Source organism: Cibotium barometz, chromosome 65 (genome assembly GCF_041138505.1).
Source record: "Cibotium barometz isolate CiBa-2024 chromosome 65, ASM4113850v1, whole genome shotgun sequence".
NCBI lineage: Eukaryota > Viridiplantae > Streptophyta > Polypodiopsida > Cyatheales > Cibotiaceae > Cibotium > Cibotium barometz.
This window is the reverse complement of record NC_141110.1, coordinates 2,667,657-2,689,518: the sequence shown is the minus strand read 5'-3', so window position 1 is coordinate 2,689,518 and position 21,862 is coordinate 2,667,657. Positions and strand designations below refer to the sequence as shown.

Here is a 21,862-nt window from a genome sequence, read left to right as displayed (position 1 = left end):
AGAGAGAGGGGGGGGGGGGCAGTGGCCTTAAGTGAGGGGAGGGTTCCCCCCACTAGGAGCAACATCACCCTTAGTGAGGGGGTTACCCTCACTAGGGGCCCTTAGTGAGGGTAACCCCCTCACTAAGATTACCCTCTCTAAGGGCGATGTCACCGGTAGTGAGGGTAACCAGCTCACTATGGGTGATGTCTCCCTCAGTGAGGGGGCCCCCTCATGTATACCCTCACTAAGGGCAATGACACCCTTAGTGGGGGGACCTTTCACGTATACCGAGATAAGTCTTTATAGAGACTAGCCAATCAAGAGCCGACAGTTGGGCAGCCCACATTTACGCAAGAGGAAATGGCATGTACATTTCTCTCTCTCTCTCTCTCTCTCTCTCTCTCTCTCTCTCTCTCTCACACACACACACACACACACACACACACACACACATCTTACTAGTTTATCTCTCTGGTATTCAAGAGTTGTCTCACCTATCTTATGATTTTACGTTCTTTTTCTCAAAATCTTGCTTCAAGGGGAGTCGTTGCCCTCCACCTTCCATTCATTCTATTCTGCAATGGCCAACTGTATTGAGATAGGACCCAAGATGCACAAACTATGCGCGGTGTTCCAAAGTAGGCATCTTGATGATATGAGAAGCCATCATGATGCAGATGATTATGATCATGAGAAGTAGCCTCACATGGATCAGACTGATAGTGATGACAGAGAGCATCATCATGGGCATGTAGTGGAAAAGAAGGCACGTGAAAAGGTCCAGATTTGATAATGCCAGTAGCACATGGGTTATATTTTTCAGGCATCATAAGGGCCTCCAAGAGAAGGCCTACAAGCTCTCCATCCTTTGTGATGCCAAACTCCCCCTCATCATCTTCTCTGCCCCCCCAAAAATATCTTCGAATTTGCCAACTCCAAGTACGTCTTTAATTTTTATTTTGGATGTGGATGTCTAAATATCTAAATATTTAATGCCTACGATGTCACAATGCTATAATATAAATAATAAAATGTGATGATGAATGGATTGATTTTTGAAACAAACCGAACACTCTCATGCATTGATTTTTAAAACAAACCTTACACTATAGTATAAGCACTATAGTATAAGCACTATCACATAGTGTAATGTGGACATTTACATAAGTGTTTAGTTTGACTTCACATTGGGGGCTCTCATGCTTGAGCCATTCTACACATATTTTCTTGTTCTTTTTCTTTAATTTTATTTTCATCTTTACAAAAATATAAATATTAAAATGTGATGACAAAACCACTTTGTTCTACTAGACAAGTGGATGCATTGATTTTTAAAATAAACATTACAATATAAACACTACAATATAGTGTAATGTGGACAATGCATGCTATGCTACTATCATTTATCTCAAAGTATTGAAAAGTTTGATTGAACATTGTTTCAAAGTTGTACCAACCAATAAAATATGGATGCTCGTGTGGTGATACTCACGTAATAAGAGGTGTATCCTCTATCACTCTAATCACACAATGACAAAGAATGCTCCCAACACATGCTTGTCCAAAAAGAAGATATGCATTAAAAATGTTGTCGAGTAAGGCCTAAGTGTTTACACACAATTCAAGTGTGGATAGCCAAGTATCCATGTAGCCAATTGATTGCATAATTCTTAATCACATTAATTTAATTTATAATACATCCATTATCAGGGAATTTATCCTAGCTTATTGTTGCATGCTCTTAAAGTGGCAATAATTCCTTTTAGTATCATTATGGACTCAATTTCAGTAAATCGTGATTAATAAGAGTATTTATTATGAATTTTGCATTTTTCCAAATAATAGGCAAGCTCACACAGAAGATTTCCTCTAGGCTTAACAATGGATGAATATGGCTCTCTAGCTTATTTCTAGGATCAATGGTTCAGTGCACGGAACAGAGTCAAGTATCCTAGAATTTAAGACATACTCGCTCTTCTAGCCTATTCAATTTTGTATTATTCATTGTTCTTCATAACATACTCACTCTTCCCCAAAAAAGAAAGAAAAGATACCTTCATTTATTGGAGTGTAGAATTTTGAGGGAAGATGCCTTTATTATTGACATTAAAAAAGAAGAAAGGTATCTTTTTTTGTTTGGTTCAAAAGAAGAGCACACCTCTCCCACTACTATAAATATATAGATAACCTCCATACAACTTTGTTAACCACCATTTAGCATAGCATTATTAGTAGAGCACACCACCCACAACCCTCCTTCATATTGTTTGTGATGGCCTCATCAAAAATTAGCATTGAAGTTGTTGCTACATGTATCGCTAGGGAGGCCACCAATGCTTGATAATAGAGCTTTATGTTGGATGTGGAGATTTAAGTGACTGGGTTTATCAATTGTTTATGATTGTATCATGATATTATTTTTCATATTAAAAAAGAGAGAAAGAGGGCAAGAGCAATGCATGTTGGGGTTTTGCAATAAGATTTCATTAACAATTACAATGATGTTCATAAAAAGCAATAAAGAATCTATATTTTCTATATTGTGTGGATGAATAAGGTAGTGAAGAGTTTGTAGACTCGAGGATCTATATGCAAAACATGAGTTAAGTATACTGTGTTAAGAAATGAGAAGGAAATATAGAGAGAGTGAGTAAACAAAAGGACAGAAAGAGTGAGAGAGAGAGAGAGAGAGAGAGAGAGAGAGAGAGAGAGAGAGAGAGAGCAAAGAGAAGGGTACAGAGAGAGAGAGAGAGAGGGAGGATAGAGAGAGTCAGCAGAGAGCAAAGAGCAGGGTAGAGTGAGAGACAGGGAGAGGATAATGAGAGTGAGTAAAGAGAATGATAGAGTGAGACACAAGGAGAGGAGAGAGAGAACTACAAAAGAGAGAGAAATATAGAGAGAGTGAACAAAGAGAAGGAGAGAGAGAGAGAGAGAGAGAGAGAGAGAGAGAGAGAGAGAGAGAGAGAGAAGGATAGAGAGAGAGGGGGGGAAGGATAGAGAGAGTGAGTAAATAGAAGGATACAGAGAGTGACATAAGGAGGATAGAGAGAGAGAGAGAAAGATAGAGAGAGTGAAAAAAGAGAAGGATAGAGAGAGTGAGATAGGGAGGATACAGAGAGTGAGAAAAGAGAAGAATAGAGAGAGTGAGAGGGGGACAATAGAGAGAGTTAGTAAATAGAGAGAAGGATAGAGAGAGTGAGAGAGAGAGGATAGAAAGAGTAAGTAAAGAGAAGGATAGATAGAGTGGGATAGGGACGATAGAGAGTGAGAAAAGAGATGGATAGAGAGAGAGAGGAGGAAATAGAGAGTGATAGAGAGAAGGAGGATAAGAGGTAAGAGAAGGAGAGAGAGAGAGAGAGAGAGAGAGAGAGAGAGAGAGAGAGAGAGAGAGAGAGAGAGAGAGAGAGAGAGAGAGAGAGGATGGTAGATAGAGAGAGTGATAGAGAGAAGGAGGATAAGAGGTAAGAGCAGGATAGAGAGGATAAGAGGTAAGAGAAGGATGGAGAGGGAGGATAGAGAGAGGGATGGTAGATAGAGAGAGTGAGAAAAGAGATAGATATAGAGAGAAAAGAGCAACAAAAAGACATGAATGTTGGTTGGAGAGAGGAGAGGAGAGGAAGGGACAATGGTAATAGATAGAGAGAGAAAGGAACGAGCAAGGTTGGTGGTGGAGGAGGGGGGCTGGGCTGGGCAGAGATCATGGTGGCAGTAGTTAGAGAGAGATTGTTTAAGTAGAGAGATGGCAGCATAGAAAATCTCCCTCCAAATCTCCCTCCACAAAGCTCCCTCAAAAATCACACTCCCCCCTTATGGCAGTCTTAAGCTCTTATATCATATGTGCATACCTGCATACTCTACTAGCATCATTATTATATGATTTTGTGCAAGTACAGATTACCCTTCATTCCATGAGGAAGAGAATCTAGATGCCCTCCATGATTACTTCCACACTAAAAAGCCACTACCACCTTTTGATGAAGACGTGGACAACACCTATCCAGTTTTTAGTCCCATTACCTCCTATTTATCTCATATATATGATACTAAAAATAAGGGGAAAACTAATGCACCACTAATAGAGAGATACTTCCCTTCTTCTTCTTTTGATTTCAACACTAACCCTCTCAACCCCGAGAAACCCCTCAATGATCAGCTAGAGGTTAGACCTACTACTTAGTAGCTTTCTAAAGAGCTGACCATTGCACATACAAAAGAACCTATCTTATATTCTCATAGGGAACCCATTTCTTATGCCTCATCTCATGCATCATGATCTATTACATATTACACCTTTTGATCTTATAACCCCTATACAAGAAGAAGTATATACAATACCCCCCCAAGCCGTAGGTTTACCATATCCCTAAGTTGGGGATAGGCCAAAGGAAATGGATATCCATCATCCCATTTTTTAGAAAAAGGTGACATGGCATTTCTTAGAGGCCCCTTTTTAAGTCCAAATTTTGTCTAATGCTTTTTATGATCAAAGTGAGGAAAGTTGTAAAGTAAATGTGAACCTTGAGCCCACCTTTTCTTGAATTATTTGTCAGCGAAACTTCTTTTAACTAGCACGTACAATGGATCAATGTGAAGGTGCCATCAACATATAACCTTTTAGAGCAAGGCATGGCACCCTCCTGGCCGGATATACCAAAGTTGTTGGCTAGAACTTGGCCATCAGCATCATCCACCTAGATTTCTTCATAGCCTCCCCTTGACTCTATTGAATGATGCTCTCACTTCCATCTTTTGTAATCATGGATAATCATGGATAATCATGAATGTGATAATGCAGATCTTGAGCAAATCAGCAAGCCATGGCTTTGTGAGCCTTGAGTTTTGTGACATTGAAATTGGTGATGATGTGGCATTATCACCAATTTAGGAACTTCTTAAATATGAAATTTTCCCATCATCCTATATATCATTGGAAATATCTCAAAGAATAGATTCTCAATCTACAATCTTAAAAAAGTTTGGTTTGATTTGTAAAAATATAACCAGCAACCCTTTTTTTTAAACAATTTGACATGCCATTGCTTAGAGGGCCCTTTTTAGTCCAATTTTTTCTTAATTTTTGTGAATCTCAATAAGAAATGACAGTTTATGCTCATAACAGTGCATGTATGGAACACCATCCCGGATCCAACTATAGCCATTGTGTAGTTTTTTAAGCATAATTCTTATAAAGTGATATCTAGGATGACTATGTACAAAGGTACAACTGTAAGGGCATGTGGTTTGACCTCATGCCCAATACAGGGCCTTCTGACAATGGTATCATGTATTATTACCACAAGATCAGGTGTATTATTACCCATAGGCTCAGGTATCATGTATTATTACCACAGGCTCAAGTGTCTTCCATCCTACATGCCATCCTACATGCATACTACTTTTGAGGATGTGATAGATACCAATGTCTAGAAGACATTGTACTTCCAATAATGGCATCATGAGTATCTCTTTGATTTTTCTCCAAGTCATTGTTTGAGGACAGCATTTTCTTATTCATCCTTTTATTCTTGAACATCTTTACCTTTGAATATTTATTATCATATCATAGAAGTAGTATTGTTATTTCTAGTCAACTATAAATATAAGTAAACTTTTGGTGTATTTTTTAAAAAATATTACTTGTTCACATTGTTGTGCTAGCACAAACGTATCACAAAGGACTATTGACAATTTGGTTAAGTCTATAAGAATATAACAAATAATCCACTTTTATCTCTTCTCATTAATTCATATGGACCATTGTATATTACTTGTAACCATTTGACATAAAAAATTAACATATCAAAACATCTAAATGATGTCTTGTAAGATTCGATGATGAGTCTCTTGAAGAAAGTTAGCCATTACTTCAGAATCAGAAGTTGTTCTTCTCTTATCTCTAATAAAGCAAAGTTTGGAATATGTGGTTCACACTTGATGGTCCCGTTGAGGACTTGGAAACGTTTTGGGCAATCCAAAAAGTGTGCCTCTCCTAGTTCATGTTTATTTTTCTAAAGCTTGTGAAACCATTGGATTCCAAGAATGATGTCTACATAAGGGGGGTGAAATCATGATATGTGCCTTCGATGACTAATTTAGCACTACATGATTCAAACAGTATTCTAGTGGTCATCCCTCTGCTAAACCCTTCCATTGTCTTGTCTACCAAATTCTTCAAAGAACGGGCTCGGTAAACAACCTTTTTTGTAACCACATCTTCAGTGCTCCTCTACTCATGTCAAATGAGATAGGAAATGACTCTCTAGCAACCTATGTAGAGCCAAATTGCTTGAGATATTCATTATGCTCATACCCCTAGTCATGGGTTCCCTTATGCTTATCTTTAAGCTCCCACCTGACAATAGCACTAACCCAAAAAATTGGAGTTGAAGAACTAGTGATGCTGCTAGGGTCTCTCTGGGAGCCTCACTCACCACATAGAAGCTATGGAGGCTAGGGTAGTAGTCTAGGGAGGAGTATTTTTCTTCATGAAAGCCATAAAAGTATGCCCCTTTGTATGAAAATTTTATCACCTACCCTTCTTCTTTTATTGGTTCACCACAGAAGCTATGAAGGCTAGGGTGGTAGGGAGGAGTATTTTTCTTTGTGAAGCCATAAAAGTATGCCCCTTTGTATGACAATTTCAGCACCTACCCTTCTTCTTATACTGGTTTTTCTCTTCTTAAATGAGCTTACCACCCATCTTACATGCCTAGTATGCTTTCATGTCTAGAGTAAGCTTGGCTGCATTGGTTAAGTTCTTGGAGCTAGAGGCTCCCATGCTCTGTCGTCCTAGGAAGACCCTATCTCGTTCTAGCATTTTCCCCATGATGGTGCTACCTTAGGAGTTGAAAGCTGGGACCGTTGTACATCTTGACAATTTTTATGCAAGAAAAAGTGCTCATTTGAAGGAAGCTGGCCCAAACATATGCACAACTTCAGATTTACCCAATTCCAAAGCTATCTTTGTGGCTTTATTGTTGGTAACCTAAAGGATTGGTTACACATTTTGATGTGCTTCTGTTAACCACTCTAGTTTTAACATTATTTTTCAAGCATGGCTACGCTCATTGTAACTTACCTTTTTGTAGTTGCACAAAGCATTGAATGATAAAAGAGATATGGGATGACTGACCTTATGGCTTGTGTAATGCCAATCATAGGAAAGAGATGCACATAGAGCTAGGAAGCTAGTTTTGGGCCCCCAAATTGTAAATGGGCAGTCGACCGAGAGCTCTTTATATAAGACATTTTATGAAATATGAAAAGGGACAATCCCATTAGTCTCATTTGAGTTTTTCCTCTCTCTCTCTCTCTCTCTCTCTCTCTCACTCTTTTGAGTTCGTGGATGCATGCTTGTATTGTTGATGCTTGCATGCTTGATTGTTGTTGTGTGTGCATGTTGGGATGGTGATGATCTAGCTTCTCCTCTCCTCTCCCCTCTCTTGTCTGTCTACCAAGGTCCCTCTTACATGCATGTGGCAAGGAGCGAAGGTTGAGCTTTCCATAGCTCCCTCCTTCTCGCTGTTCACCTAGCTCTTGAATCTCCACTTAGTTGACACAAGTGGCGGCGGCGAAGTGAGCCCCTAGTGGCTTCACAAAGGGGAGCTTACCCTCATTAGGGCTGGCTAAGTTCACATCTCCGACTCGACTCTTGCATGGTTGTTTCTCTTCTTCTTTCCCTCTCTTATGTGCAAGGTTGTATGTTAGGATTAACATCTTTGGTGCCACTGCCAGAGATAGCCCTTAGCTTAGGATCCTCCACTTATTTCATTTGCTAGAGTCCTCATTTGGCCTGGTTGGAGTGTAAATCCACCGGTTGTTTTCTTGTGTTTGAATTTGTTTATTCTTTGATATTGTTGAATAGAGCTATGGAGATCAACCGGAGCATTGGAGCATTGAGGTCTTCACCCAAGTGTAGGAGACACAAGTAAGTGTTCAATCTTTTCCCTCGACATTCATACAATTTTTGTTCATCTTTCATTAAGCTTGCATCATAGTTTAATTATCAAATTAATCTTAATTTGTTAGGCTTCTTTACACATTCTAGGCATCAATAAGGTACCTAGAGACTAGCTCTAGATCCCTATCAAAACAAAAATAGCATTGGGAAGATACCTGAATTTGCAAAAATCAGAGGAGGAAATAAGGAAAAAATCCCATTCTGGATGCTCATTCACGAGTTGCGGCCGTGGGTGGCAAATGTGCCATGCCTGTACCATTTCTCTTGGGAAAATCTTGCGAAATTTTCAACCATCATTAATTTGGTAATTAGCATTAAAAAGAGAATATTTACATTAATTAGGCATAAATTGCATTTAACCAAGGGGTATAGCTGCTCTATCAGAGAATATTATAGGTGGTAGTCAAACCTACAACATTAAATTCTTTGAAAACTGATAGTGCCATGGCCTTTCCATTTGTGCCACGGTTGTTCCTTCCCAAAGAGTACACCCATTCCAATGTATTCCCTTCAACTTCCATGCACGTGTCATTTTTGTGTTGCCTATGTCATTCTCTTTTGCCCTGACTCCAACAAGCGTATGTCCGTGCCATTTGTGCCACACCCGTACCATCTACTTGCCACACTCGTAACTTCTCCATCCAAAAGCGCATGCTTGTAACATTCTAAAGCCATGCATGTGTCTTTCCGAAAGCATATGCCCGTGCAATCTTCTTCTTGAGAAGCGTACGTTCATTCCCTTCAAAAGCGTACGTCCATTCCCTTCAAAGCGTACAGCTATACCATTTCCCAAAATATATATATATATAAATTTAAAAAATTTAGGTTATGCACAGTAGTTCCTCACATTCATGCACCTACATTTGGGTAAATTGGTGCGAAACAACCCTCTGTTTGATGACATAAACTCTCCCGACGCTCCCTCGCCCATCATAAGGTCAGCCCCATCATTCAATACCACTTGGAGCCAAACGATGCTCGTCTTTGTTGATAGCACCAGTGAGAGCAAAGACCATCCCACACAAGACTAGAAACTCTTGACTTCAAAACAAGAGAAGCTAAAGCTCAGTGTATGGATAGACCACCAATCCAGGAGCAAGACCCTACCTCTCCCACACATTTATAGAGAAGCCTTTCTTCGAGGCTTCACAACTTTATTTTGGAAAACACACAGTTTGAAGAGCCATGACCTAGGGCAAGAGGTATGGAACACCAACAAGAGAGCTCACAACGTCTCTAGATCCTAGAGCAAAAAATGGGCAAAGTGAGAGCCATGAGACCCAAATTCACCCACCAATCTGGTGAGCCATGCCTATCTCAGGTGTGGTCGATTCATTTAGCACCCAAAGACCCATAGTAAAACCAGGGCCAGATGCATCTTCCTAAGGGCTAAAAACATCATACTAGAGAGAAAGTGCCTACCCAGCCCCTTCACATCAGCCCAGTCCACCTGTATATCAATAGCACCCACACCATAAGGAGCATACCCTAGATACCACATGGGGCCACACGGGGCATAACCCAACCCACCGCGATGAGACAAGGGCCTCCAATGGTCTATTACTAGCCTGGCCCCACTCCTCCACCAGTCATTCCCCAACCAGCACCCACTCTAGCCATTGCAAGGCTAACACTAGAAATGTTAAGATCAACCATGGAAATAGGGAGGGGGTGGCCGCGAGCATCACGCCCCCAGCCCCAGCTCTCAACTAGCACCAGGACCCAGATTAGACTGGAACAAACCCGCAAACATCTCAAAGTTAATCACGTAATTCGATGGGACTAAGGACCCCATCCCACACTTAGAGATGTTCAACCAAATCTATAAAGCCTTTGGCCATGTGGAAGATCAAGTTAAGGTGAGTGCCTTTAGCCTCACCCAAGATGGTAAAGATGGCCAAATGGTAGAGATGTTCAACCAAATCTATGAAGCCTTTGGTCATGTGGAAGATCAAGTTAAGGTGAGTGCCTTTAGCCTCATCCAAGATGGTAAAGATGGCCAAATGGTTTAGGTCCTTGAAAAACTAAGGACAAGGCCACCTTCGAAGCCTTTAAAGAGGCCTTCAAGGTAGGATATTCTCATCAAGGGACTAGGTGGAGTCCTATTGAGGAGCTGCACAACGTTAGACAAAAGGATGGTGAAATAATCTGAGAATTATATCAACACAGTCAGATATCTCCACTCCTACTCTATAGCGCCAGAGACAAGTTCTCTAATGAAAGGTTGATAGGGAGATTTTCGAAAGGTTTGGATGACATACCCCTACACAGTTCCTTGTATGCCTTGGCACATACCTCCTTCAAGCAATGCTAGAAGTGCTATGGGCTTTGAGGATAACTTCAAGGAAACACATTCCCAAGAACTCCATGAGGATATATCAGAAGCCTCATTCAAGGCCACCAGCACTAAATCTAAAGAAAAGAGGCAAAGAGTCCACTTCTGGACAACAAGTTCACAGGGGGTTTGCTACATTAATGTAGCAAATGACCCAACATTGGATAATCGGCCGGTTGGCCAACCCGATCTCTATCCAAAGAGGGAGCTAGTATGGTGCCCAATCTATCGCGCTAACCATACCATCATGAAGTTTTCACATTTGTGAACCCGTCCCACCCTCTATTGCACATATTTCTAGATGTGGCAATCACAAAGTCGCGAATGACTATCAGCAAAGGGATGCTCAAGCCCGCGCTCTACCGCAAGCCCTGCCTACAAACCCAAGGCAATTGTTGGCTTTGCCACCAACACCTTCTCTTCACAACGTACCTCAACCAAGCCAAGAAGTGGCCAAAAGGGGAGATCTTAGGGTACTTGAAATGCCCTTACCACCCCTAGTTCTCCCACATCAACCCCCATTGCCACAAGTGACACATGTTCGTCATCAGCTAACCCTAATAGAAATCTTTGAAGAAGGGGACGAGGGTGAAATTCTTGAAGGTCCTACCTATGAGCCTCTAGAGCCAACCAATCCACCCTCCCAAATTCTAAGCCACTACATGATGGAGGGTGACCAAATGTACCCACTGTACTTAGCGTCCCCAATGCCATGGGTGTAAGGTTCCCCCCCTTCTACAAATAGGGGAAACGCTTAAGATGGTCCACTAAGTCTTATCTTGGAGAAAATTTCCTACGTCCATTGTCACACTGAAATGTACCTTGTCAGTAGGATGAAACTAGAGCTCTCTAGTGGTAGGTCGAACAAGTGAAACCATGTTAATCTAGAGAATGGTTAATAGGGCAATTCTATGAGTGTCAATAAAGGGACCTCCCCCAAAGAAGATCGTATTCTGATTGGATGCATAGGAGGTAACATAGAAGTACATGACTAGAGACCATCCCCTTCTTCTCTCCTAAAGTCCAAGAAGGATAGTTTGCTATTAATTAATCAATTACAAAGGAGGAAAGTGATGGCCCTTTAGGCAAAGGAGCTTAGATAAAAGATTTAAAAAACTACAAAGGAGGAAAGTGATGGCCCCTTAGGCAAAGGAGCTTAGATAAAAGATTTAAAAAATTTTGATTGGACCTAAAATTTGATGGGACCTTAGACAAAAAGACGCTTCTAGAGGATTCATGCAAATGATTTTATTTTGTTTTTCTTTTGTTCTTATTTGTCTACTAAATAGCTTGCACGAATGGGGAGAGAGAGAATAGAGGGGCCATGGGGGGGGAGCGAGGGAAGGCGTGGGGCTGTGTGCAGAGAGCGAGGGAGGGTGTGGGGCTGAGTTGAGAGCGAGGGAGGGTGTGGGGCTGAATAGAGAGCGAGGGAGGGTCTGGGGCTAAGAGAGCGAGGGAGGGTGTGGGGCTAAGCAGAGAGCGAGGGAGAGTGTGGGGCAAAGTAGATAGAAACGCGGAATTGATATGTCCACTAGAATGAATAGGGCCTACAATGAGTGAGAAAAGCCATCGACTAGTTAATCAAATATCGTTTTTCACTAATTGTAGGCCCTATTCAGTAGTATACTGGACATATCAACTCGTTAGTGCCCCTTTGAGAACCAAAACATCTACGTTTGCTTTTTTGGAAACTACTCTACATGGCAATTCCTTCCTTTTCATCAGATGCAAGTGACAACGACTCCAATACGCATTGCTCTCTCTCTCTCTCTCTCTCTCTCTCTCTCTCTCTCTCTCTCTCTCTCTCTCTCTCTCTCTCTCCCCCTGACGCACATCGCTCACTCTTGGAGCCAAGCTTGGTTGATTAGCTTTTCCTTTTCTCATATATAAACCGTGAGGCTCAAGGCAAGAAGAAACAAGAGGAGAAGATGGGCGGCGGGTCAAAGGTGATAATGGTGAGGTAATCACCATGGCAATGTTACTGCTAATGCTAAGCAGTAGCTTGGTGGCCAAGACGATGGCATGTGGGGATGTGGGCGACTGTTGTGTTGTGTTCCATATTTGTGAACTGTTTTTAAAAAAAAACTGTTATGTTTAGTTATCTGTACAAAGCATTGGCATTCTGCCTCCATAGGTTCTTTTTTTGCATTGAGAAAAAAATACCTATGGAGACAAATTGTCAATAGATTTAGCGGATCAAGAGATATGATTTTTGGAAGGATTAGGAGCCAATAGAATACCCAAACCTAAAAAGGCTCCCTGACCTTAAAATAGTTGTCTTTCCCTCTGCACGAGATCAAACACTCTTTGATTTTTTTTTTGCAACATATTTATATCTCTGTCTATAGAGACCATCTGTAGAGAACATCATAAATGTACCTAGTGATGAGATCCAAGCTCAGCATCCCTCATGCAGGTGCAAGAAGAGACAACCGTGCTGGAGTTGTCGCCTCGCTCCCTTAATCTCACAAATGTTGCCTCATGCTGATGCCAACATTGTCAGGTTGAATATCCTAGAATTTGTCGGTTTATTTCCTTCGAGATAAGGCTGAAGCTTTTGGCAAGTCTAAACAGCGGCATAAGCTTGTGGAGAATGAGATACGAAAGAAGGTGAAAAAGTTATGTATAGATCGAGGACGAGAATTCCATTAAACAAATAGTTACTACAATGAGAATGGCATCAAGCACCACTGTTCACACACCTCAGCAAAACGATGTTGTAGAATGCAGTAATCGAACCGTTGGAGATGGCTCGATGCATGCTAAAAGGGAAAGGGTTACAAGATACTCTCTAGGTTGAAGCAGTAAGCATAACACTTTACATCCTCAATCAGAGCTACACAAAGGCACTCAATCACACCACAAGAGGCCTATTCTGGTAACAATGTCTCATTTTAGAACATTTGGCTGTGAATGTTATGTGCATATACCAGATGCATTCAAGAAGAAGCTTGAGACCAAAAGTAAGAAGTGTATCTTTATTGGATACAATCAAGAGCCAAAGGCTTATCGACCCTATGATCCAGAGGCGAAGAAGATAATCACCAATCGAGATGTGGTGTTTGTGGAGCAGCCACACTTAGTGGAGGAGGCAAGTCCATCCACTCTATCATCAGCCGAAGAAATAATCCGCTATGAGCCCAACCCACCAACCGGATTTCCTCTTAAGGAGAAGGAATTTTCAGAGGACAAAGACTTTCACATGACACTAGCCTACTGCACCACACGGAAAGCCATTTACAAAGTGGGCACAATAGCTCTTAGTACAACCAGCACATGAGATGCCATAACCTTTAGGAAATGGACCATGCAGATCAAGGAGAATAAAGGAGCAAAGAAGAGCATCTGATCTCATTATCAACATGGACTTGATGTCCGAGATTGGAAATAGTGAAGGAGCTAGCAACCTTGGATGAAGCCTTAGCACATCCAAAGTGGAAAGCCGTGATGTAGTTTGAGTATGATAGCATTTATAAAGAATAACACCTAGGAGCTGGTTGACCAACCACCAAATAGAAAGGTAATTGGTACCGAATGGGTTTGGAAAGCTAAGTATAAGGCTGATGGCTCACTTGAAAAATACAAAGCCAGGTTAGTTACAAAGGGATTAGAGATCCTAATCTTAATTAATGATTATCATGTAAGTAATTAAGTGTTTTTTTTGTTGTTTTGTTGAATTTACATGTTTTTAAGCTGCTAATTCAAATAATGCATGCAAAAAATTTACATCACTCTAATCTACACCTAAATGAAGCTTAATCCTTATAATTTTGGATTGGATTTTACTCTTGATCACAATTGCTAACAATTGATAAGCTATTCCTTGGCTCAATGCAATGAAATCTAAGCCTTGTGGGCTCCAAAATCATGCAAATCACTAAGAAACTAAGGTTCTCTCTTTCCAAGATATGATTATAGAATACTCTAATGCAAATAAACTTTAAATCAAAGTCAAAAGAAACAAAACTAACACATCTAAGTCTCCAAAGCTGATTTCTTAGAGTGTGACCTCGTAATCAACACGGAGTAATATTAGGTTATCCTAATAGCTTGGAGTGGACGGATGAACAAAGCTAAGTCCTAGACTAGTCCCCGACAATGGCGGCAATATATTTAAGTCAAGATCTTACCTTAGCCTTGTTCATTGGGCCTTGCTTAAGAGCCGCAACTACAACTTCCCTATGTGGGTGCGTTAGCTCGTCTGTCGTGTCCTCACTCCATTGTGTACCTTGTCAGTAGGATGAAAGTAGAGCTCTCTACACCTAGATAGAAACAAAAAGACATGGTCCTTCATAATCACAAAAGATCGAGGATAAAGAAGAAACTAATGCAAGTAAAAAAACCTACAACCAATCCTATCTAACAAGCATCCATTAAACATGCAAGATTCAATAGGATACATGCAAGCAAGAAGAGAGAAGAGGAGAGCAAGTATTCTCTATTGCAAGGGAATGATTGTTTATTGCTTAGTCAAAATTGAATTATATACAAGTCACTAGTTTTGACACTAGGCCGGCTAAACTTAAAAATGGTACAACCTCTACCACTAATCTTAAAACAAGTATGTTCACCAAGTCAGACTTTCCTATTTGATATCAAGCACAAGGGAAGGCCGCTATATATGTTCAATGCTATCTTATTGAAGACAAGTGCTCGTTCTTGTGGTAGGTCGAACAAGTGCAACCATGTTAATCTACAGAATGGTTAATAGCGCAATTCTATGAGTGTCAATGAAGGGACCTCCCCCAAAGAAGATCGTCTTCTCATTGGATGCATAGGTGACATAGAAGTACATGACTAGAGACCATCCCCTTCTTCTCCTAAAGTTCAAGAAGGATAGTTGAGGACATTGTTGAATTCTTGAAGAAGCACACGAAGCTCCAAGATACAAAGATCTACATTGGAGAGGATCTTGCTCCACTCTAGGATACAAAGATCTACATTGGAGAGGATCTTACTCCACTCTAGGTGGAACACAAAAATCTAGTTCTGGGAAGCCAAAACTACAAAAGTGGGCAGCATACAAAGATGGACGAGCCGTTTTTATATATTTGCGCTCCACAGGCATGCAAAGTCATAGGGCATGCCGTAAGCACCTCCCCCTTCTTGAACCACCAACACTATTGTCCCTATTTACAGAGCAAGGTTCCTATTTGCAAAACAAGAGGTGCCTCATATCCCAATAACTAATCCTAGCTCTAATGATCTTTTTCTTGGCTGCCCCTTCTGGATTAGTTTCTGAGAATGTCCATGGCATTTCATGTGATTGGCCACACACTTTGGCCAAGATTAATGGGGCAATGTTGGGGGGCCGAGATTAGCTCCTTAGCACAAAGGTGGATATAAAGGGCTATAGGTCAGTCATATATTGGCCAGCTGTCAGCAACATTACAGCTTGATATAAAGGGCTAACATTTTGAGTTAAGCTCTTCTCCGGTTCGAATTCAAGGCCACCCTCCAAGATCATGAACCCTTATGATAATGATATGCTAAGAAGAAAGGCTGTTGTTGCTTGCAGTACACTCAAGGCAAAATTGTACAACTCTATGTGATTAACATTATAATTTGGATTGGTTGCTGTGTGATCTCTGCGCCTCCCACAAACTACCATGCATACCAAAACTATTTACGCCACCAGAGCAAAGATCTTCCAAGCCTTTAAGATGCCTACACATACATTCCTATGATTCAGTTAACTCTTATACTGCACTCCCTGGCATTAGACTGTATAATGGAATGAGCAGTAGAACTGTACCAACAAATAAGACCTTGATCTTGATGATGCATGTATAACCAGGCAACATAAAAACACATGATGTAAAATATGCAACAAAATACCAAGAAAAGAAATACAAGAGACTTGTCTAGCTGTATAAAAGGGTAAACTGGGTGCAGCACATGGCAAGGCAAAAGCACGACAGAAATCTGATCAATTTGTCCGTGCCACTGTCATTGCTGTTGCCATTGACAACCACTGTGTGACCATTGGCTGAGCTTCAAACACTCACCAGGCACACTAAGTATGAGCTACAGCCCATGCAATCACAAGAACTATCCGCAGGTTTGTTCCCTGAAGCCACTGCCTAGTAGCTAGATTGTCAGCCTTAATTTGTCACAAAACTGTAATGAGAATCAACAGAGGTCTCCACATCCCACATGAAGCTGCCAAAGGCAATGGCTTCCAAAACCAATCCTTTCAATCCTCCGAAACTGATCCTGACAGCCTCATCTTTATCCACTCTCATCGACCCATCAGAGGAGATTTGAATCTGTGCTCTCCCAAACAGAGCCTCTGTATGTTTCTCCAAAACCCTCAGACTTTCATTTGATCTGACTGTGGCAAACCCTTGCAGGGTTCTCATGTCAAATGACATGACATAGGACTGTAGCTTCTTTACACCAGAAGATTGCGATGAACCTGATGTTCCAAGTGCTTTGAAGACAGCCATAGCTGCAGCTAGTTCTCCACTCAGATTATCTTGATCACTAACACTTACCTCTTGCACTTGTTCTTCATTTGACAATCCTTCCAAGCCAGATGAAAGTAATCTCATGTTTTTTTCTAACTGGAAACGTTGATAGATCCTCCTTAAAAAGTACCCATATATTATAGAGGCTGCATAAACTTGACCAACACGGAGCTTGCTTATTTGTGCAACTGTATTCTCATTAAGATGCTCTGTAACCCTAGGTCCGCCTAACACGACCAATAGATGCTGTTGTATCAACTCCACGACTTCGTTAGAATGCACAGCCTCGAGCTCCTTAGCTTGCACAGGCCAAGGCTTCTCTGCTGAGGTGAGACAGGAGAGGTTAGGAACCATGGATATTCCAGCTTCCACAAACTTCTGAACAATAAGAGTGTAGATGATTTCTTCTAGCGCCTTGCGCCGTTCTTGAACTTTTAACTCAGCAATCCTCCTACAGATATCAATTTGTTCACCAGGAAAGAGTCAAACACAAAGACATACCAAGTAGCTAATCACAAATTGAAGAAAAAAAAAACTTGTATAAATTGGCCATCCTGCTTTTTCTGAGAATTGTCTTCACTGACCTGTAAAGCACCAGCTCTGTGCCGGATGGATTGGGCTGAGCCTGACTGTCTTCAGCTTGTCGATTCTCCACCAATCTCTCCAGTTCATGCTCAACAGCAGCAGGAACAAGATGAGGATGGCTCTGAAGAAGCTGTGTCAAAAATTTCCCAGTTGGAGACTCAGGTTGGAAGGGGGCAATGGGAGCAATACTCTCTTCACCACTGCCCATACTTGCTCTGGTGAGAGAGAATCTGGTACCTCTTCTAGGTTGTGGGAACCCTAGTCTCTGATTCCTCTGCAAGTCCAGCTGGACATGGACACAACAGTAGCACACAAGTTGCATAAGGAAAACTAGTTTAGAGGTTTTCCTACATACAGACTGAATGCTCCCTAATATGGCAGTGAACGTAATAAAGAAATTAGACTATCAACATACGCTGACAAACCTTTCACTCAACATCCACAACTTTAAGACTGAACCGTTCAATACACCATCAAAATTGGAAGAGGGATGGACATATGATTGTCATACAGTATGATTCCCATGAACAAAATAAACATTCTCAGAATGCATATGGATGCAATTCACTAAGAAGTCCTTAAGGCAAGCACAGAGCACAAATGGAGAGCTCTTTGGAATGTGAATACAATTTCTCGTCGTCAACTGGCCATGCAAACTCGCTAATTCTAGCCTAGACCCAAACAACCTGCCCCACTGTCACCCCCGTCTATAGTCGACCTCTTCACCACCTCCATACCTGGGCATTGTGCATTGTCCCCTTCTCGACATCCCCTTTCGTTACCTCGTTGCCTTTACTCAACAAGGGCGTTGCCCTTACTAAGGGCGACTGTTGCTCTTATTAAGGGCAAGAAGAGAGGGCTTTTGGTTTGATTACCACAAAAGTAAGGCCTTTGGGATTGATGTGTTAATTTCTTAACTTCATTTTAAAAAAAAAAATTATAGTCTATGATCGAAACGCTTCGACTCCTCCTCCTAAAGGGCAGACTCACCAATGATTATAGCTAGCACAAGACACACACACACACACACACACACACACACACACACACACACCGACACACACACACACACAGCGGCAGAAAATTGCACTGCTTTGGATAGAAAAAGTTTAAATAAATCAGCTGTGGTAGAAAAGTTCAAAAGAATTCTGCAAGATGAATAAAACAACAAAAAAATATACCAATGAAAAATCAACGTTATTTCCCAATCTTAGGTGTAGAATTTTTCCCAAAAACTGTTAAAAGTGTGCATACCTTGACGACTGCAGAGTGCGAGGGTGCAGTGGGAGAAAGAAAAGCACAGGAGACAGTTCTTGTCGTGTTGTCATGTTGAGGTGTGGCCAAACTTCGGACGCTGAAGTGCGTGGAAGCTCTAAACGCAACAGAACCTTCCATGAGTATTTGTTTGGGAGCAGATCGCACTGCAAAACCCTAGCCGTGCATCAATAGTTAGACAAGAAAAGCTCTCTCTCTCTCTCTCTCTCTCTCTCTCTCTCTCACTCACACACACACACACACACACACACACACACACACACACACACTGATTCACAGATCTGCTCTGCAAAGCTCTGGGGAAACTTCCTAACCCTACCTGTTTTGTAGCGATAAACCAGATGAGCACGCCACTCAAAGAATCATACTGTATGAAGGCATGAGGAAAGCTTAAATATACCTGGCGCGTACGTGTAGGACTCTGTGATGCCCCGCGAGGGACGCGAGCGTAGCAGGCCAAAAGAGTCCAGAAATTGGAATATTTTGGAGAAGTGAAGAGCGTCGAGACCCGAATAACTTTTTTAACGGGGGTACCAAAACAAAAATTCCTTCACGGAGCCATGTGGCATAAAATCATTGGCACTAAAATGCCGGTTTGCTATTAATTAATTAATTACAAAGAAGGAAAGTGATGGTCCCTTAGGCAAAGGAGCTTAGATAAAAGATTTAAATTTTTTTGATTGGACCTAAAATTTGATGGGACCTTAGATATAAAGAAGCTTCTAGAGGATTCACGCAAATGATTTTATTTTATTTTTCTTTTGTTCCTCTCTGTCTACTAGATAGCTTGCGCGAACACGGAGAGAGAGAATGGGGGCCATGGGGGGGAGCGAGGGAAGGCGTGGGGCTGTGTGCAGAGAGCGAGGGAGGGTGTGGGGCTAAGAGAGCAAGGGAGGGTGTGGGGCTAAGCAGAGAGCAAGGGAGAGTGTGGGGCAAAGTAGACAGAAACGTGGAGAGAGGGAGAGAAGGGTGCCCCTCAAAGGGGCACTAATTAATTGATATGTCCAGTAGATTGAATAGGGACTACAATGAGTGAAAAAAGATATTTGATTAATTAGTCGATGGCTTTTTTAAAACCTTTGAGAACCAAAACGTCTACGTTTGCTTTTTTGGAAACTACCCTACATGGCAATCCCTTCCTTTTCATCAGATGCAGGCGACAACGACTGCAATACGCATTGTTCTCTCTCTCTCTCTCTCACGCACATCGCTCGCTCTTGGAGCCAAAACGTTCTCTCTCTCTCTCTCTCTCTCTCTCTCTCTCTCTCTCACGCACATCGCTCGCTCTTGGAGCCAAGCTTGGTCCATTAAATTTTGCTTTTCTCATATATAAACCGTGAGGCTCAAGGCAAGAAGAAACAAGAGGAGAGGATGGCCAGCGGGTCAAAGGTGATAATGGTGAGGTAATCACCATGGCAATGGTATTGCTAACGCTAAGCAGTAGCTTGGCAAGACGATGGCATGTGGGGATGTGGGCGACTGTTGTGTTGTTGTGTTCCATATTCGTGCACCGTTTTTTTTTTTTGAGGATTTGTTATGTTTAGTTATCTGTACAAAGCATTGGCATTCTGCCTCCCATAGGTTTTTTTTTTGCATTGAGAAAAAAATACCTATGGAGACAAATTGTCAATAGATTTAGCGGATCAAGAGATATGATTTTTTGAAGGATTAGGAGCCAATAGAATACCCAAACCTAAAAAGGCTCCCGGACCTTAAAATAGTTGTCGTTCCCTGCGCACGGGATCAAACACTCAAGTTTGCTTTTTTTCAACAGATTTATTTATATCTCTGTCTATAGAGACCATCCGTAGAGAACATCATAAATGTACCTAGTGATGGATCCAAGCTCGGCATCCCTCATGCTCGGCATCCCTCATGCAGGTGCAAGAAGAGACAACCGTGCCGGAGTTGTCGCCTCGCTCCCTTAATCTCACAAATGTTTCCTCATGCTAATGCCAGCACTGTCAGGTTGAATATCCTAGAATTTGTCGGTTTATTTCCTTTGAGATAAGGCTGAAGCTTTTGGCAAGTCTAAACAGTGGCATAAGCTTGTGGAGAATGAGACACGAAAGAAGGTGAAAAAGTTATGTATAGATCGAGGAAGAGAATTCCTTTAAACAGAATTTGATAGTTACTGCAATGAGAATGTCATCAAGCGCCACTGTTCACACACCTTAGCAAAACGATGTTGTAGAACAACGCAGTAATCGAACCGTTGGAGATGGCTCGATGCATGCTAAAAGGGAAAGGGTTACAAGATACTTTTTAGGTTGAAGCAGTGAGCATAACACTTTACATCCTCAATCGGAGCTACACAAAGGCACTCAATCACACCACAAGAGGCCTATTCTGGTAACAATGTCTCATTTTAGAACATTTGGCTGTGAATGTTACATATACCAAATGCATCCAAGAAGAAGCTTGACACCAAAAGTAAGAAGTGTATCTTTATTGGATGCAATGAAGAGTCAAAGGCTTATCGACCCTATGATCCAGAGGTGAAGAAGATAATCACTAGTCGAGATGTGGTGTTTGTGGAGCAGCCACACTTTTAGTGGAGGAGACAAGTCCATCCGCTCTATCATCAGCGGAAGAAATAATCCTCCATGAGCCAAACCCACCAACCAGATTTCCTCTTAAGGAGGAGGAATTTTCAGAGGACAAAGACTCTCACACATCACACTAGCCTACTGCACCACACGGAAAGCCACTTACAAAGTGGGCACAATAGCTCTTAGTGCAACTAGCACATGAGATGCCATAATCTTTAGCAAATGGACCATGCAGATCAAGGAGAATAAAGGAGCTGAGAAGAGCATCTAATCTCATTATCAACATGGACTTGATGTCCGAGATAATGGGAATAGTGAAGGAGCTAGCTACCTTGGATGAAGCCTTAGCACATCCAAAGTGGAAAGCCGTGATGAAGTTTAAGTATGATAGCATCATAAAGAATAACACCTATAGGAGCTGGTTGACCGACCACCAAATGGAAAGGTAATTGGTATCGAATGGGTTTGGAAAGCTAAGTATAAGGCTGATGGCTCACTTGAAAAATACAAAGCTAGGTTGGTTACAAAGGGATTTTCACAGGTGGAGAGTTTCAACTTTACTGAAACCTTGGCTCCCACAACTAGCATGACAACTATCGGGGTGGTACTTGCCTGGGCTGCTCATAAACAATGGGCAGTCTTTCACATGGATGTCAAATCAACAATTCTAAATGGACATCCCACGAAGGTCCTAGGTATATGT

General features: G+C 41.5%; 1 protein-coding gene across 1 annotated transcript; it reads right to left on the bottom strand.

Moving 5' to 3' along the window:
- Positions 1-16,093: 16,093 nt before the first annotated feature.
- Positions 16,094-19,105, bottom strand: LOC147602841 (UV-B-induced protein At3g17800, chloroplastic-like). Its single transcript, XM_086797057.1, has 4 exons — positions 19,008-19,105; positions 18,587-18,753; positions 17,332-17,618; positions 16,094-17,198 (listed from the first exon to the last, which is right to left on the bottom strand). The coding sequence occupies exons 2-4, from the start codon at positions 18,725-18,727 to the stop codon at positions 16,382-16,384; spliced, it is 1,245 nt and encodes a 414-aa protein (XP_086653183.1). The 5' UTR covers positions 18,728-18,753; positions 19,008-19,105; the 3' UTR covers positions 16,094-16,381.
- Between the last annotated feature and the right edge of the window lie 2,757 nt (positions 19,106-21,862).

What these genes read in the sequence shown, in the direction of transcription:
- LOC147602841 (XM_086797057.1), bottom strand. Translation starts at nt 18,727, where the DNA reads ATGGAAGGTTCTGTTGCGTTTAGAGCTTCCACGCACTTCAGCGTCCGA. An exon ending in CGCACTCTGCAGTCGTCAAG is followed by an intron (nt 17,619 to 18,586) that starts GTATGCACACTT and finishes GTCCATGTCCAG; the next exon opens with CTGGACTTGCAGAGGAATCA. An exon ending in ACAGAGCTGGTGCTTTACAG is followed by an intron (nt 17,199 to 17,331) that starts GTCAGTGAAGAC and finishes TGATATCTGTAG; the next exon opens with GAGGATTGCTGAGTTAAAAG.